Source organism: Mastomys coucha, unplaced genomic scaffold (genome assembly GCF_008632895.1).
Source record: "Mastomys coucha isolate ucsf_1 unplaced genomic scaffold, UCSF_Mcou_1 pScaffold22, whole genome shotgun sequence".
Lineage (NCBI taxonomy): Eukaryota > Metazoa > Chordata > Mammalia > Rodentia > Muridae > Mastomys > Mastomys coucha.
Genome location: NW_022196905.1, coordinates 117,345,087 through 117,363,977, shown reverse-complemented (window position 1 = coordinate 117,363,977; position 18,891 = coordinate 117,345,087). Strand labels below are relative to the sequence as shown.

At 43.2% G+C, this 18,891-nt stretch overlaps 1 protein-coding gene across 30 annotated transcripts in view; it reads left to right on the top strand.

Moving 5' to 3' along the window:
* Positions 1–18,891, top strand: part of Clip1 (CAP-Gly domain containing linker protein 1) — a 118,434-nt gene that overhangs the window by 40,554 nt on the left and 58,989 nt on the right. For 16 of the 30 annotated variants that reach the window (XM_031337834.1, XM_031337842.1, XM_031337841.1 and 13 more), the window contains 7 exons: positions 2,484–2,608; positions 4,154–4,376; positions 7,844–8,041; positions 8,588–8,691; positions 10,374–10,434; positions 11,903–11,935; positions 15,765–15,869. In XM_031337834.1, the coding sequence (XP_031193694.1) occupies positions 2,484–2,608; positions 4,154–4,376; positions 7,844–8,041; positions 8,588–8,691; positions 10,374–10,434; positions 11,903–11,935; positions 15,765–15,869 (849 nt within the window). The remainder of the gene's footprint in view (positions 1–2,483; positions 2,609–4,153; positions 4,377–7,843; positions 8,042–8,587; positions 8,692–10,373; positions 10,435–11,902; positions 11,936–15,764; positions 15,870–18,891) is intronic. The other 14 variants (XM_031337843.1, XM_031337839.1, XM_031337856.1 and 11 more) reach the window with 5 other exon arrangements.

The following is an 18,891-nucleotide window of genomic DNA, read 5'->3' as shown; positions in this document are numbered from 1 at the left end:
TGGCCTCAAACTCAGAAATCCACCTGCCTCTGCCTCCCAAGTGCTGGGATTAAAGGCTTGTGCCACCATTGCCCGGCTTGCAACAAGTGTTCTTAAACACCAAGCCATCTCTCCAGCACCTACAGTGAAGTTTTTGAAAAAAAAAAATTAAGGAAAAGAACAAAAAAACCAAAAAAACAAAATCCCAGAAACCTAAGTTAGGCCTAGTAGTGCAAATGTTTACTTCTGGCTGTTTATAAAGCCAGAACAGGAAGCTCAAAGCCTCGACAGATGCTGTGGCATACCCCTTTAGTCCTAGCACACAAAAGGCAAAGGCCCGTGAATCTCTGGTCTATGTGGTGAGTTCCCACTGGTGACTTACAGGCCAGCCAGGACTACATAGTAAGATCCTGTCTAATAAAAATGTTCAACACCTGCCTGTGGCACAGGTGAGTTCAGTACACACTGGCACCTTAGTGAGAACCTACCTCCAAAAGGGACAAGAGATAGGGCTGGAGAGTTGGCTCAATAGTTAAGAGCACAGGCTGCCCTTCCGAAGGACCAGAGTTTACTTCCCAGCACCCACATGGGAGCTCATGAGTGTCTGTATATCCAGTTCCAGTGGACCGAACACCGTCATGCAGACACACGTGCAGGCAAAGCACGTAAAATAAGAATAAACTAGTGAGACCCTGTCTCAGGAAGTGAAGAGAGGCTGGAGCACGAGCCCGGGGTGGGGGTGGGGTTGGGGGTGGGGGTGGGGGAAGTGCTTGCCTAGCAAGCACAAGGCCCTGTGTTCAGTCTCCACACGGACACAAAGCTCAGGGAGAAGGTGAGAAACCAGAAAGTGTGCTCTAAAGAAGTGTTGTGGTAAAGAGAGTGAGTGCTGGCAGATACAGATGTGATACAGGTTGCCAAGCAGCAGTGATTAAAATGTTGTTGCCATGTATGAACCTGGACCAAGGCACAAGTGAATGTTCTCATATATGTGTGAGAGAAAACATAATACTGGTGGGATAATTTTGATGATAACTGATGTTCATATATATTAAAATGGTTGGGAAATTATTTTAAAAGATCTCAGCTTTGAGCACTTTATGTAAATGAAATTGTGAGGTTTTTTTTTTTTAAAGATTTATTTATTTATTTTATGTATGTGAGTACACTGTCACTGTTTTCAGACACCCCAGAAGAGGGCTTTGGATCCCATTGCAGATGGTTGTGAGCCACCATGTGGCTGCTGGGAATTGAACGCAGGACCTCTGTAAGAGCAGTCAGTGCTCTTAATTGCCGAGCCATCTCTCCAGCCCAGGAGTGGTATTTTTTTTTTAACAGTTTTAAGAACACAAAACCTTCATAGTATGAAAATAGTAGATTCAATCATTTTAAAGTATTTAAAATCCTCCTCCCCCCCAGACGGAGCTTTTCTGTGTAGCCCTGAAACTCACTCTAAAGACCAGGCAGGCCTCAAATTCAGGAATCCTCCTGTCTCTGCCTAAACTTAATATGTAACCCAGGATGACTTTGAACTTCTAAAGCTCTTGCCTCCAATTCCTGAGTGCTGGAATTAAAGGTGTACACAATCATGCCTGGTTAAAGTACTTAAAATTTCATTTGCTAATACAATTAGTGAACCCAAACCAAACATGTAGAGTGTGTCTCTAATATGCACACGCCTCTGCATGGAGGCAAGGTAAGTATAAGAAAATATCCAGGATACAGAGCATCCAGGATACAGAGCATCCAGAATACAGAGCATCCAGGATACAGAGCATCCAGGATACAGAGCATCCAGGATACAGAGCATCCAGGATACAGAGCATCCAGGATACAGAGCATCCAGGATACAGAGCATCCAGGATACAGAGCATCCAGGATACAGAGCATCCAGGATACAGAGCATCCAGGATACAGAGCATCCAGGATACAGAGCATCCAGGATACAGAGCATCCAGGATACAGAGCCATCGATGAGTTTTCCTTCTGCCTCGTGCTGTTGGATTTTTACTTTTATAGCACATATTTATTTCCAACAGGAAATCTGAAGTGATCAAATATTTTTCTAAAAGTTATTCATTATTATTGTATATGTGTATATTTGTGGGCACTCATTTTGTGAACCCAGTTCTTTCCTTCCACATTTATGTGGGTACCAGGGGTTAGGTGCATGTTGTAGGCTTGCATCCTGGGGCAGCAAGTGCATATTCCTGAGGAGCCATTTTGCTGGCCTTAATCAGTGCTTCTTAAGGAAGGGGATATGTTTGTTAATGGTCTGAATGGTTACATATTATGTGGGATGATTTGTTGTTGGACTATCCCAGGCATCAGGTCTGTCTGGCAGTGTGTCTCTCAGTGTGGCTTCAGGACAACTTGAAAAGAGCTCAGAAGACAGAGCAAAGAAGCTGCTGATGGGACGATGGGGTGCACCACCTGTCATTTGTTGGGGTTACAAAGGAATTAGCTATTGAAGTTATCTTAAGTTTCACCTTTTATTCCTCCTCTAGGTTGGTGGCACTAAGGCTGGCGTAGTCCGGTTTCTTGGCGAGACTGACTTTGCCAAGGGGGAATGGTGTGGTGTGGAGTTAGACGAGCCTTTGGGGAAGAACGATGGTGCTGTTGCTGGAACAAGGTTGGTTTGGAATTCTTGGCCATAGTGTCTTCCTCTTACAGCTGTGTGCTCCAGTAGAACTCATCAAGTATGTGCAATAAAGTGGAAACTGCTGCTGTCTGAGGAGCTCTGCTTCTTGTTTTGTGAGACATTTTTAGTTTTTGGAACAGGCTAGCCTGGAACCTGTGGCAGTCTTCCTCCTCACCTCAGTCCTCCATGTGTCAGGGTTAAAAGTATGATCTACTGTGACTGACGAGGAGTGATAGACTTTTGTTCCATTTATCCTATCTACCTACCTACACACCTATTTATTTATTTAACTTATTTGTATTTGAGTCAGAGTCTCTGTGTAGTCATGGCTGTCCTGGCACTTGCTATGTAGACCAGTGGCCTCTGTGTCACAGAGATCTACCTGCCTTTGCCTCCTAGTGCTGGGATTAAAGGCATATTACCACCACGTCTATTTTTTTTTTCTTTCCTGAGACCTAGCTAAATGGTAGTTTTTCTTTGTTTTTTCTTTTTTTGTACGCACGTGTACAAGTGTGCATGCCAGAGGACAACTTTGGGTGTCACCTTCAAGATTTCTCAGTGGCCTGGTGTTTACCAGTTAGGCTAGATTAGCTGACCATTGAGCACAACTCTGCCCAGCAAAGATCATTTTCCTTCTGGCTTCATCAGGTACAGAGTTTGGGCAAAGAGGAAAGAAATGTAAAGTGTGTCTTCATGTTTGATAAGAATCCCACCCTGTGCTAAGGGTTGACTGCCGAGCAGCCGCCTCTGCTGTAAGAGCGCTCCTGCTCTGCCCTGGTAGTACAGACGGGACGCAGATGGTACAGGGATGTATGGGGATTTCCCACCCTTTTTTTCTGGTCTCACATAGCTCAAGGCTGCTCCTGAGCTCATGATCCTCTTCATGGTTCAGGTGCTTAGATTTCAGGGTATGGAGTCATGCCTGACTTAGAATGTTTCCTTCTCAAATGTTTTGACACTGTTGGCTGCTGCTGTGGGAGATGATACATTGTTGTTATTGGTAGACAGTGTATTGATCATGACAGGATCTGGTTAACATTGACCTAGAAACCATATATAAGTGTGGACTTTAATCAGCCAAACATCACTATTCACGGAGATAAAGATAAAATATCTCTTAGTAAAACAATTAAGCCATCACGCCGTCTCACTGTTTTGTGTGTTTCCTGTGTATTGAAAAACCGAACACGGAGTCTCTCATGTGAAGGCAAGCCTTTACCACTGAGCCACATCCCCAGCCCCTAAGCCATTCTCTCCTGTTACTGAAACATTGTCACATTTTCTGGTATTCTCAAATAACTGACATTTCTAGTTTATGTAGGTGGCTCTGCCAGAGTGGGGGTCTTGTTTGATTTGTCTTGTTTGTCATGGCTTTAAGTGGTCTCCCTGTGTTGCTAAGCTTCTGCTTACGTTTATCACATAGTACAATGACTTGTCCCTACATAATTTCATGCATTTTGAGTTGGAAGAGTGTTTGGTTATGGCTGTCACTTTTTGTAATTAAGTTGTATTTGTTCCTCTTACTGTTCTCTAAAGGTATTTTCAATGTCAACCCAAATACGGATTGTTTGCTCCTGTCCACAAAGTGACAAAGATTGGCTTCCCTTCTACTACCCCAGCCAAAGCCAAAGCCGCTGCTGTGAGGCGAGTGATGGCCACCACGCCCGCCAGCCTGAAGCGAAGCCCTTCTGCCTCCTCCCTCAGCTCCATGAGCTCTGTGGCCTCCTCTGTGAGCAGCAAGCCCAGCCGAACAGGACTAGTAAGGCTCCCCTCCCCTCCTTCCTGAGGCACCAGATGCCTACAGCCAGAGCTCTGCTTTGCCTGTCTGTGCTCTCAGTGCTGCCCATAGCTTGTTGTGGAAGTCCCCCAAGGCAGTCTTGAAAATGGAGCTCCAGCAAGGACATGGGTTTTGAAATAAGATTTATCTTTTTTAGTGGCACTTTTATTCATAATAGCTTTAATGTGTGCCAGTTTTTGAGAAATCTGTGTAACTACTATTTATTCTGTGAAATTACTTAGGACCAAATGACAGGGAAATTGGAGGGATCCCTGTTGTCATGTATATAGGTCTCTTTCTCTTTTTATTTTCTAACAATTTTAGGGACCAGTGTATTTTGAGAGAACTTAATGCTTTATATCATCAGAGTAGACTAACCCACAGCTAATGTGTGGAGTGTTTCTATGTGGGCTAGAGGATTCAGAGGGGGCCTTTTGGAATTAAAAGATGCTGGGAAGTGTCATGTTTTGTTTACTTCTTGTCTTTCTCCTGGTCCTTTCTCTCTCCTCCTTTCCCCACTTGGAGCATTGAAAAGTGGAATTGGGGGAATTACATACCACTGTGGTCTTTCTGTTAACATGGTATATTATTCAGATTATTTGGATGTCACTCCCTGTCCTTAATACCATTTCTTGGAAGTTAGGCAGAGGCTGTTTACATGAGAAGCATCAGCAAGAGTCTCCTCCCACCTGAGTTCAGGACCTGGGCTCTTTGATGGTGACCTTGAGACAACAGTAAGTTAGATGAGGACTCCAGTGCTAGGGTGCCAGTCCTGGGTCTCATTTACCTTCTGTGGCATCACGGTCAGGAAGAGAAAGGAGGCGTGGTGAAGTCTCTCATGGCTGAGATGCCCCTCTGCTAGCCAGCTGCAGTTTCTTCCTTTTATATACAGGTAGAACATTTACCTCTCTGACTGTTTGAGTTTGCATCCTCACCAGTACAATTAAAAAATGGATCTCAGGAGCAAACAGGTCCCAGGACCAATGGAGTGGAGGTGAAGGCCATGCCTTGTTCTGAAAGGCTCAGCACATGGCTGTCTACTCTGCCGTCGTAGGAACCATCCCACGGCTGTGTCTGCTCTAGAGGAGCTCTTTCTTGAGTGACTTTCATCTTGTGAATTATGCCCATTTCTTTGTGGAGTACCAAGCTTTCCCTGCACCCTCCAGTCTCCCCTACTAACATTTAGCAGACAAGTTCTGATGTCTCATGGCTCACCTCACTTATTGAAGACAATTGTCAAATAGATAAGTCTCCTTATCTTGTGACACAGCTCTCTTTCTTGGTGTGTTTATGTGGGATAGCTGTAGTTTCTAATAAAAATGACTGAAAGAGTGTAACAGGGACATAAAATAATGTGCTTTCAACCTATTCCTGAGAGGTGTATTTCTGTCCAAGAAATTAAACAGTACTTTTTTGAATATTCATTTATATGTGTGTATGTACATGCATGTGGGTGTGTGTTGGATGCTTTGGACACTGGTTTCTTAGCTGAGTGCTTGGAATCAAAATTCTGATCCTCACGAGTTCACAGCAGGTACACTTAGCCACTGAGCCATGTGTCCAGGTCCCAAGACAAGTGAGTATTTTAAGTGAATTCTTCAGTAACTATAGTTAGTATCTTACCATTAGGAAATGTGCTCCTGTTGGGCTCTGTACATCTTCTTGAACCTTGGAATCTTGTTTATCACTGGGACCTTCGTTTCCTGTGCTTCTCTGATTGGTGCATAGTATTTGTTTTTTGTCTTCACGACTGCCAATACCCAGCTTTGCAGACATGGTACTGTTCAGTGGAGTGGGTTATAGGCTGAGGCTAAACCTGAAGTGCCTCATCTAGTCACTGCATATAAAACAGCTACTTCTGCATTTCTTTGGGGATTTTACACATTTCTTTAGTGTCCCTGTGAACTTTCAGGGCCCCTGAGGCCTAGCTATGCACATGATTTGGTGACTTCACACTTAATATGCTTAAACCACGCAGCGAGGAGGGAAAGCTGGTCTAATGGTAAAAAGAGAGGCATGGAATTTGTTCTCAATATGTTTCAATAATTCAAGAAATTCTACAAAATGAGCCACAAAGGTGGTGTGGGGTTGATTGGATGGATTCCTTTGTTCTCATACTCATCAAATTTCTGGATTATTAATTGATGAAGATCCTCAGTGTCTGCTCCCTTAGGTGAGGGCTTGATAGACTGATGGAGAGCACTCGGGTGACAAGTGACACTTTGTTTTCAGAAGAAGCAAAGGCTGAATTGGTCTGGAGCCAATAACTAAGTCAAGGCCATGGACAAATGCTTGCCAAGAATGGGGCCATGTCCAGATACCCTCCTAGCCTGCAGAGCCTGTGGGAGCCTGCAGAGCCTGTGGGAGCCTGTAGAAAGGAATGTCATTCCACTTTGCCCAGTTACCTGCTGCCATTTGTGCAGGTTCATTTCCCCTGGGCTTAATGTGGCTGTTAGCTTCCAGATGGAGATGTATGTGAACCAACAGAGATTAGTAGATGACAAGAACACACATTCTTTCTCAGGGTCCCCTAGCCTTTGGCTCTGCCACCTCCTGTCTTGTCTTCCTTTTCTTCCTTCCTGTCTCAGTGATGCCCTGTCCTCCTCTTCCTCCCACTTACCATTCCTTGTTCTCCATAGGTTTCTCTCTTCCTTTCCTCTTATTTCCTTTTCTTGTGAGAGTGTGTGTCTGTCTGTCTGTCTGTCTGCCCATCCATCTGTCTCTGACTGACTGTCCTTAGACTTCCCCTTTTATGTCTTATTATTATCTAGTAATTGGGATTCAGGTCCTAGAGGCCAGATTCTAGTGTGATATCACCTCAATTTTTCCTTTGCAAAGAAAGATCCTGACAAAAATCCACCCATTCATGAGTTGAAAAGATGCTACTCTAAGGTGATGTTTTCATTTCTTAGTGAGGTTTGGGAACTTTGAGAACTCTGAGCTTTAAGACCAAGAATCAAAAGCTTTGCCAGATGTCCTCACCAGAAGACAGCCATAACTCAGGCTGGAGTAGTTTAAAGAACCTTTGGATGTTTTGTTTCTTTTTGAGATGGTCTTACTCTGTAGCCAAGATGTCTTCCAGCTCACGGGCAGTCCTTCAGCCTCGGCCTCTGCAGTCCTGAGACTACAGGTGTGAGCCACTTTAGAGAAATGTTTAGAATGACCTTGTGAAAACTGTCTAGATTCCTACAGATCTTGTCAGCTGTGCTCAGAGTGCCCATATTTAAACTACATATTCGTCTTCTAAACGTCTTCTCAACTTTGCTATGAGCTTGTTTATCGGTATTTTTTATGAGGTCTTACTTTCTTGGTGAGAACTTTGCCTAATATTTTACAAACCCACAAGCTGGGGCAGCACTTTTGCTTTGCCTAAGAGATGTCTGCTACGCATGCGCTGTTTCCTCCCGGACAGCACCATCGTCCTTGACTTCTCTGACTTTCCTTTGCAGTTGACTGAAACCTCTTCCCGCTACGCCCGCAAGATCTCGGGCACCACAGCCCTCCAGGAGGCTCTGAAGGAGAAGCAGCAGCACATTGAGCAGCTGCTGGCTGAGCGGGACCTGGAGCGGGCCGAGGTGGCCAAGGCTACCAGCCACGTGGGGGAAATAGAGCAGGAGCTAGCCCTGGCCCGAGATGGGCATGATCAGGTGAAGACTGGTGCTGATCTTGTGCCTATGGTTGTGGTTTCCAAAGTGAGCGAGGAGGTTAAAAAGAGTGCCTGGCATTCGGAGCCACGGGGTTGGTTGGATTTGAACATAGGAAATGAGTATCTGAGCTTGTTGAAAAGCTGTGGTGTGGGTGCCAGTTTCCATCATCGTAAAGTTTTTTGTTCTTGATTTTACCTTAGCGATTTGTTCTTTATGTCAAGGCTTTGAGTCTGTCTGTATTAGCTGCTCGTTACTGAGTCCTTAGTGGTCACAGCTGGTGTTTGTAGATTATTACTGACACGCTTCAGTATTGGAAAAGATGAGACTTGTCTTACTGTTGCCCTCTGTTGCTGTATGATGTGGGATGGTTTTTTGTTTGTTTTGCCATCTAGTTTCCAGGAGAGTTGCCAGGAATAGCCTACCATGGCAGAAAGCATTAGACTGTATTAGACTGTACCCAGAGTGATGCTTGCCCTTCACGGTCTCGTTTACCTATACCTATTTGGAGGTATCCCGGGCTACTCACTGACACCCTTGCTTCCCCAGCATGTCCTGGAACTAGAGGCCAAGATGGACCAGCTACGTACCATGGTGGAAGCTGCTGACAGGGAGAAAGTGGAGCTCCTCAACCAGCTGGAAGAGGAGAAAAGGTGATCCTGAGTGTGGGCTTTTCCTTCTCAGTGATGGCAGCCAAAGAATGGCTGTCCAGTAGAAGCTGAGCTCTGCTATGGGAAAGGGCGCACTGTGATGTAGCTTCTCCAGGAAGCCTGGCGTCATTTAGACATGACTTATTAGCAGGTATTCATTGTCATTGAATGCTTGTCCTGAGAATCACTTTACTCAACGTTCCCAAAGGAAATCCCAGACCAGTTTCACTTCCTTAGCCTTATGAAGAACTTTATCCTTGAGAAAGCTGGCCTTATTTGGAAAGTAAATTGTCATATATAGAATAGCTTAGGTCGATATGAACACACCTGCTGACAATGTGAGATAGAGAGTTTGGCTCTTGGGTTTCTTGTTTGTTTGTTTCTTTTGTTTTTGTTTTTTTGCTTTTTTTTTTTTTGGAGACAGGGTTTCTCTGTATAACCCTGGCTGTCCTGGAACTCACTCTGTAGACCAGGCTGGCCTTGAACTCAGAAATCCGCCTGCCTCTGCCTCCCAAGTGCTGGGATTAAAGGTGTGAGCCACCACCACCCGAGAGTTTGGCTCTTTACAAGGAACTGTCCTCCCTGTCCCTCCCTCCAGAGACTGAACCTATAGCCTTCCACTCGCTTGACAAGCACTCCACCACAGCCAGTGCCCCCAGCCCTTCTGTTTTCCTATTTTACAACAGTCTTACAAAGTAGACTGGACTGGCTCTTAGCTCATGACCCTCTTGGTTCAGCCCCACAAATAGTTAGAATTGTAAGTCTGTGCCATTAGGCCTGTATTTGGATGAAGAAGTACTAGGCATAGGATGTTCTCACATAAAAATAAACCTACAAACTTGTGGGGGGAGGTATATGCCTATATTGCAGCATGCAGGAGGATATAGTGTGTCCCCCCTCCCCCTTTCTCTCTCTCACTCACACACAGTAGAATTTATACACGTATAATCTGAAACCTATTTCTTTGGTGAGCAAGTATTTTCCTTTAAGGCCAATGTTATTTTGATTGATTGATCCATTCTGGTATATGTGTCCAAGAGAAAAAGGTTTTGTTTCTTTGTTTTCAGTTTCTTTTTTTTTTTTAAAGATTTGTTTATTGTATTTATATGCGTACACTGTACACTGTACCTGTCCTCAGACACACCAGAAGAGGACGTCAGATCCCATTATAGATGGTTGTTGTGAGCCACCATGTGGTTGCTGGGAGTTGAACTCAGGATCTCTACAAGAACAGTCAGTGCTCTTAACCGCTGAGCCATCTCTCCAGCCACCATTTTCAGTTTCTTTTCTTTTTTTTTCTTTTCTTTTCTTTTTTTTTTCTTTTCAAGACAGGGTTTCTCTGTATAGCTCTGGCTGTCCTGGAACTCACTCTGTAGACCAGGCTGGCCTCGAACTCAGAAATCTGCCTGCCTCTGCCTCCCAAGTGCTGGGATTAAAGGCGTGCGCCACCACTTCAGTTTCCTTTTCATGTTTTCTAGAGTTGTTACCTAGATAAAAGTTTGGAATTTCTAAATAATTACAGCACAGCTTTTCTATAGCAGTGCCCTTTGTTTTCTGTGTCCCTAAGGCGTTCTTTTGCATTGCTGTCGTCTGAGCTCGCCAGGGTGCTGCTCATGCTTTCTTTCGCTGTAGGCTGAGGTGTCCCTTAGAACTTCCTCAGTGCTTTGTTTGGTTTCATCCCACAGGAAGGTTGAGGACCTTCAGTTCCGAGTTGAAGAAGAATCAATTACCAAAGGCGATCTTGAGGTAAACCCTTCCAGATCTTGAAAACCTTTATGAATGCCTGTATTGAGAAATACGAGTGACACACTGGGCCAGATGATCCTTGTCAGAACAGTCCGTTAAGAGGATGGCAGGTATCCTGCCTCAGGCCACTTGGGTTGTCCTGAGATGATGGTCTGGTCCTTGAGCCTGGGATTGCGGTATTCATGTGGCAAATTAAGATACTCATAATTCTTCTCATGCTTCAAAATTAGAAGCTCTGAATTGGATCTAATCAAGTCATAAATCTGGCAGTGTGTCCTCAAGGCAGTCTTAGGTAAGGCTTTCCTTGTTCCTCTGGCGTTAGAAACAGCATTTTAAAAGAACTTAATTTCAATATAATTGTACTTAGCAAGGCATTTTTGCTGTGGTTCAGCTTTGTTCTTTCGTGGAGCAGAATAAATCCTTTATAACCCTATGAAAGTCAATGATATGTTCTCATAGTTTATTTTATTCTTTTGGGACCATGGTTTAGATAGTTGCTTTTTAAAGTAATGTTGTTACCAGAGCAAAAACCAGGAGCAATTTATGCCACTTCTCTGACACATTTGAAAGTCAGCAGTTTTCCTATAATAATAGGTTTCTTATCTTCGTAACAATTATTCATATTAGTTTTGAATGACATGCTGCTATTTTGTTACTTTTAAGCCACTGCCATATATATGACAAAATAAATGATTAACTTTTCAAAATTTGAAGATTCTATAAGATTCTTTATAGCATTTTAGTAAAAATTGCATGTGTCTATACAGATTTTGGATTTTGGGGAGGAGCTAGAGAAATGGCCTGACTATGTAGATCTAGTTGGCCTGGCGCTCACAGTGAAAATCAGACTGGCCTCAGGTTTATAGCAATCTGCCTTTGCCTCCCAAGTGCTGAGATTACAGTCATGCACAACCACGTCCAGCCAAAGGCAAAAGGCATATATATATATATATATATATATATATATATATATATATATATGTTTATTTTTTGCCACCATCAGGATTTTGGAGTCTGTTGGTTTAAATTTTAGGAGTCCTTCCAGATAACTCTGATTTCCTTGCAAACAAATGTATTCTTATAGTCAATAAATAATAAAGAAAACATTTTCTGAGTTCTAATTTTATAAGGTCTAGACCTTAATAGCTTCTTAATAATTTAATAGAAACCTTCTTCACTCATTTCACATATAGTCACATCCTGTAGTTGACTTTTGTGTTGTCATCCATTTAAAAACACCCCACAGTCTCATCAGAGTTTCATCTCATCGTCTAATTCATAAGAATTACCACGTCTGAGGTTTGGAAAAGACTGAGTTAGGGTAATTACATTAGCAGTAGGCCAGTCTAGTTTGTCTGATAAACTGACTAGAAATTAATCAAAGTCATATTGAAACCCTAACACGGATTGAAACTTTAGTTGAATCTCTTTTTGTTGTTGTTTACTTTTTTTATTTTTTTACTGATAGCAAAAGAGGCAGATTTCTGAAGATCCCGAGAATGTAAGAGGGCACTTAACTGTGTGGCTATTTCCCTTAACACAGATTGATTCCAGCAAAAGCTTATTGATACACTCAAATACTAACTGCATAATATGACCTTGGGACTTTTCCCTTAGTATTTCTATGCATGTGAATTTCAAAGCAAATGCATTTGTATCTTTAAGAAACTGTCTAGTCACTAAGCTCTGTGGATTCATTTGTTACTGGTAGGTAGATATTTGAAGAAGTTCTGCTGAAAAGGAAAGAAATCATCTGAGGCAGGGCCTTCTTCACCATTCATGACGTTTTCTAATTTGGGTAGGCACCTGAGGGAAGCATAAAACACTGTAGCTGTGGAAATTCTGGGAGATACTTTTCAAGTATCCTGACCTTCCCAGCCTGGTTGCTTTCGGCTGCTTTTGTGCATGCTCCCACTGCTAGCCAGCGCAGCTGATAAATTCAAGCTTCCGTGTATGGCTACCGTATTTCCCCTCCTAACTACGAGTGGAGGCCAGTATCCTCCCTGAACATACAGGGTATTTTAGGTTGTTCTCACCAAGAGAGCTTTCCCTAGCAGCAGTGCTACCATGTAGTACTGACCCTCCCTCTTCTTACAGACCACCAGAGAGAGTGGCCTCCAGAGCATTGATTCTTGTACACATTGCCAGCTATGCTCCCAATGGAGAAGACCCAAAACCGTTTGCTTTGATTTACAGGCTCAAAAGAACAAAATTGAAACCAAGAATTCCTTTGCTTCTTGTCATCTATTGAGCTGAGATAGAGAACTCACATTGACATTTTGATGAGGGGTTCCTTTTTGCGAAGCTACTTCAGTGATCTGGGTCTCTTTCTTCTCTCCATCCAGAACAGGTTTCGCTGCCTCCAGTGTCAGTGTGCATGGGACCTCCTGCCTCTCTGTGCGCTTCTCGCAAGGCCTTTGCTCTCCTTCCAAGCCCTGTCCCAGGACTTTCCTCTTGGGATACCACACCTTAGTCTCAGAAAGCAGTGATTTTAATAGGCTGTCCTGTCACACTTTTACCTCAGGCTGTGGCATGGAGGTGAATCACTGGCTCCCTTGCTACTGACTGGCGAAAGTCTACTGTGGAGCACCCCCTTCTATAAGGGGGGCGGGTGGTTTGCTGTCCTCAGCTGGAAGGTCTGAACTGAGGGACTAGTCCATGGATATTTTCTCTCTTTTTTTTTAAAGACAGGGTCTCAATCTGTAGCCTAGGCTAGCCTTAAACCTGTGGTGATCCTCCTGCCCCAGGCTGCTCAGTGCTGGAATTGCAAGTAAGAGACAGGTACCTCTCTTTCCTTTCCTTTCCTTTCCTTTCCTTTCCTTTCCTTTCCTTTCCTTTCCTTTCCTTTCCTTTCTCTTTTTCTTTTCTTTTCCTTCTTTCTTTTAAAATAGGCTCTGGCTATGTAATCTAGACTGGCCAAGAACTTGCAATATAGCCTGGCCTCCTCCTCTTGATTTTCCTGTCTCTGCTTCCTCAGGTGCTGGGACTTTATAGGCTTGCATCACCATGCCTGGCTGGATATTTGTTTTTTATCTGCACATAGTGAGTGACCTTTTGTCCAGATGATGCCTAATTCATGGTCAAAGAAATAAGAGACCATTTTCTTTTACTGATTCCTTTAGTGTGATTTCCTGAAGCTGTAGCCCCAACTTGTGGGTCTGGATTAAATTATTTTCTTGTACAAGGAGAGCGTTGAACAGTTTTTCTCTCCAGCACCTGTGGATGCAGGGGAGTATTAGGCTTTGAAATGTCTCTCATTATCTCTCAGAATATCCAGAGTGTAGGTGAGGAATGTAAAGGAAGAAATGTTTTCTGTCTGAGTGTGATGATGCACATCTTCAAGTCCAGGAGGCAGAGGCAGGAGGCTATCTTTGAGCTCTAGACTAGCCTGCTCTACAGAGTTTCAGGCCAGCCAAGACCATATGATGATACCCTGCCTCAAAAATGTTTTCTGTTTCCCTTTTCAATGTCTTATGATGGTTGTTTATGTCTCAGAGTAACCCCTTGAATCCATAAAGACACCAGAGTACCAGAGGACATGTCCATAGCTTTGGTTTTCTCCTTAGGCTCGATGCTACTGGGTGTCACTTTGTTACAGCCTTTCTGTCATATTCTCACTGCCCATAATTATGCAGACTGATAGACATCTTAAGTTAACTCTTACAGTGTCAGTCAATTGTTGCAGTGACAGTTGGTCAGAGAGATGATGAGGGAAGTTCCTTTAGACCAATATCATGATGATTTCAAGTGGAGCAAGATTTGGCAGAGAGAACCTCTGAGATTCCAGCCAGGTAACTGACTGGATAGGAAGTCACCGCAACGGTGTGGTTTCCAGGTTCCACTCACCCTAAGATCTCACCTGTTCTCTCAGCATTGCCATCCTTTCTAATCTGAGCTGGTAAGAGCAACTTTGGTTAAGGATAAAAATAAATCCCTTATATCTGGAGTTTAACTTTTCTCTTGCTCTGATCTGCTTAATTGGCTTTTTCAGAGGAAGAGGCAGTGGTGTACCCTTTACTAAATACTGTCTTTGTAATCTGCCCCCCTTCTCCACAGATAGTTAAGCCTTTGAGGATTCCCAGTTGGGAAGAAGTTAGAGCTTTTGTGGTCTTGCTCTACTGTAGAGATCCTCACCAGAAAACACCACCCACTTCTGCAGACACCACTGCTGGGCGCCTTGGCACTATTCTACAGCCTATTTTTTTCTTTTTTCTTTTTTTTTTTTGTTTGTTTGTTTGTTTGTTTTTTGGTTTTTCCAGACAGGGTTTCTCTGTGTAGCCCTGGCTGTCCTGGAACTCACTCTGTAGACCAGGCTGGCCTCGGACTCAGAAATCCGCCTGCCTCTGCCTCCCAAGTGCTGGGATTAAAGGTGTGAGCCACCACTGTCCGGCGTCTAGAGCCTATTTTATTTGTTCATTTATGTATAATTATTTTCAAAGTCTTACCCTATAGCTCAGCCCTTGAACTCACTATGTTAGCCCAGGCTAGCCAAATATTCGCTGCAATCCTCCTGCCTCAGGCTCCAAAGCACTGGGATTATGGGCTTAAGCCATGATAGGCCAAAGCCACACCATAGACCCAAAGCCACCACACGCAGCCCAGATTCTTAAGATTCGCCCTTGGCCCTTTTTTTTTTTTTTTTATTACACATTGTTTGCCAGGTCCACCAGTCTGCTCTGAGGACCCACTGAGTGCTCGAAGATTTGTGGCATCGTCTTCTCCATCCATAGGTGACAGTGATGATCTTTTTTTTTTTTTTTTTTTTTTGGTTTTTTGAGACAGGATTTCTCTGTGTAGTCCTGGCTGTCCTGGAACTCATTTTGTAGACCAGGCTGGCCTCGAACTCAGAAATCCACCTGCCTCTGCCTCCCAGACAGTGATGATCTTTTTGAGGGTCAAACAGCCTTTCGAAGTACCCGAGTCAGTGACATACACATTAATGTCAAGTAGCCACTGTTTGGGAGGAAACATGATAGTTAGGGGAGTGTTAACTGTTCTAATTTGTGCTGATAAACTTCACTTATCAACTTACAACAACATATCTTTGGCTGCATGCATCTGAAACTTCATCCTGCCTCATATGTTTTCCATGTTTTTCTTTCTCAACAGACTAGCTCATGCCCTCCTCCTGCCTCCCTCCTCTGTTCTTAGTGTCTACCCTCACTCCCTCCTTCCCTGGCAGCTCCATCCTCTCTCTCGTTGTTACCCTTTCTGTTTGTCCTATGGCAGAAAGTACTGGTGGCCCGGCCTGCATGCCGCTCTCTCTCCTCTCGTGCTGGCATGTCATGGTGGCACTGTTGTGTTCTTCTCCTCTTCCCTTTTACTAACAGACGCAGACCAAACTGGAGCATGCCCGCATTAAGGAGCTTGAACAGAGCCTGCTCTTTGAAAAGACCAAAGCTGACAAACTCCAGAGGGAGTTAGAAGACACTAGGGTAATGGCTTTCACTATTTCATGAAGCAGCTTCACGCGTGTGAGTGGTGGACACGTCGGGTGACAGGTGACAGGTGACAGGCGACAGACCTGCTGTCAGCCTGGGCCTTGACCCAGTGGTTCAAGCCTGAGTCTGGTCTCAGTACCACTCAGGTATCGTTGAGCAGAGAATGACGAGGAGGTGTTTTGTGTAAAGCATTTTGTCAACACTACACTCATCCAAAATCAAGATCAGAAGCCTTGTAACCATCTAAACTCCATGGCGCTTGGCAGCGGGACCTGAGGCTCTCTGTATTAGTACTTTGGAACAGTTCCCCTCCAGTTTCCACAAGCAGTCAGTTGTCCTCTAGTTCTCCTAGTCCTAGTTACTGGGTTTTCTAAATAATTTATGCTTTTTCCTGCCTTTGCCCCTGGCCTGTTGGGAAAAAGAAATGGAAACATTAGCTCCTTTTGTTTTGTTTTGTTTTGTTTTGTTTGTTTTTTTTTAAAAGGAGAATTGAACTTTGACCCCTATTATCTTTTTCTTTCCTTTTTCTCCACCAACCCTTCCCCTTAATCGCTGAATTTACATCTCCTTTCTTTCTGACACCCAGATTAAAATCTCAGGGATTAGGAAGGTCAGATGTGTGGGGAAAAGAGTGACTTCTTTGGGGCTGGGGTTTCCGTCCTCTTAATTGTTTATATATTAAAGCACCTATAAAGTTGCCATGCCACTCATTTTAAGTGCTTTGTAAATATTATTCAGCTTTTTCATCATCCTTGGAAGTAGGCTGTACTATTATTCTTGCCTTTTCTGTAGACTTTTGCAGAGCAAAGACTCTTAAGCATATAGATGTTAATTCTTTTTTTTTGTTGTTGTTTGTTTTTTTGAGACAGGGTTTCTCTGTATAGCCCCAGCTGTCCTGTAACTCACTCTGTAGACCAGGCTGGCCTTGAACTCAGAAATCCACCTGCTTCTGCCTCCCAAGTGCTGGGATTAAAGACGTGCGCCACCACTGCCCGGCTAAAAATTTTGTTTAAGGTTTCACAGCTAATAATAATAGTGGAGCCAGAATTGCCTTTTAGGTCATTTGGCTCCAGAGTCTGTGCTCATAACTATTATATGATGGAATCTTTTGATTTGTGCTAAAAGAAATAATCAGAATCACTCACATGTAAAATAATATATATGTATTTATCTGTTAAATCATGTTTGACCGTGATTGGCCTTAACTTTAAAATTTTAAAAATTACTTTGTATCCATCTGATCAAATTTGTTACTCTGACTTTTCTTTTGAATGAATAGTATTTGTAGAAGTTTCTTCTGGTGTGAAAGCATTGATATAAAAGTCTAGACAAATGAATACTCTCCCTATTCTCAATCATAACCTGTTGTTTTCTAATAAAGTGAAGGGTAGGGAGATAGCTCACTCAGTAAGGGAGATAGCTCACTCAGTAAGGTGTTCTCCTTGCAAGCACGAGGACCTGGGGTTAGTCCTTAGAACCCATGTTAAAAAAAAAGGCCTGGCATGCTGGTTCATGCTTGTAATCCCAGCCCTGGGGAAGCAGAGACAGCTTTCCTGAAACTGGCTGGCCAGCTAGCCAGTCTTGTTTACTTGGTAAACTTCAAGCCAATGAGAGACCCAGGTTCAAAAGCACAGGAAAAAGCCCAAGGAAAGTCACTTGAGGTTGTCATCTGGCATATATATATATATATATATATATATATATATATATATATATATATGCGCCGTGGACATAAGCACATATATACACAGACACACAAACCTATGCACAGACAAGCATATATTCAAATAAAATAATTAATAAGTAAATAAATAAAGCTGGGCATAGTGGCTTATGCCTGTAATGCTAGCACTGGGGAGGCTGAGACGGGAGAATTGCCACAAGTTCAAGGTTAGCCTGGCCCACCCACATAGGTTTAGGTCAGCCTCACTGCAGAGTAAGATCCTGTCTGAAAAAAACAAAAGCAAAAAGAGAAGAAAGAAAATGGTTTCAGTTGGCCTCAGAAATGAATATGTATTTGGTAAGAAAAGGAAAAAAGAAAAAAAGAAAGATCGAGAAAAGAGTAGGTGAGGGGCTGGAGAAATGGCTCAGTAGTTAAGAGCACTGACTGCTCTTCCAGAGGTCCTGAGTTCAATTCCCAGCAACCATATGATGGCTCACAACCATCTGTAATGAGATCTGATGCCTTCTTCTGGAGTATCTGAAGACAGCTACAGTGTACTCACATATAATAAATAAATAAATAAATATTGAAAAAAAAAGTAGGTGTTATTTTGGTGCCAAAGACTCACTCTGGGAAATCAAAGGGACTTATGAGACGAGACCCTTGGTGTAACTGAAGTAAGGGAATACACATTTTTCACTTCTAAATTCTTCTTCCATGTCTTAGTCAGCAAACAGATTAAGTGTTTTCTGGCTTGGTGCTGGATAATAATGCATCCATTTTCAAATGGACTTACGGAGCCATTTCAAATTAGAGTTTACAACCTTCTATTGGCTCTCACTTCTGGTTTGCCACGTGTCAAAAGAGCCAGTGGTCCATCAGCTTCTCACACCACCGATAGTCCTTTTCAGGAAGCATTTTAGAGTTCCTCCCTAGCCTGTAAATCCATTTTATACCCAGCTCACCTGGTGCGGTAGAAAAACGAGCAAGAATAAGAAGCAGTTTCTGACTTTTATGGCCATAAACTGCAGGAGAGTTGTGACTCAGGGCAAATGCTGGGAAATAAAACAGAAGTGTCAGGACGCCACGCACAGAGCCAGCACCCTATTGCCTTCTACTTGGTGTTCTCTGAATGTGACAATTCCGTTGTCACCAGGAACAGACAGACCTACTGGTTTTGATTTATTTATGCTATGATGTTGTGGCAAAGCGCTTCATTGATGTTTTATATATTAGTTGTCAGTAAGAAATTGATGGACCTCCCCTCCCTAGAGACTGGAATATAAATGAATTAACATGTTTAATCTGAAACATCTATGTAGTCAGTTCTATAACAGCCAGTGACTGTGTGCT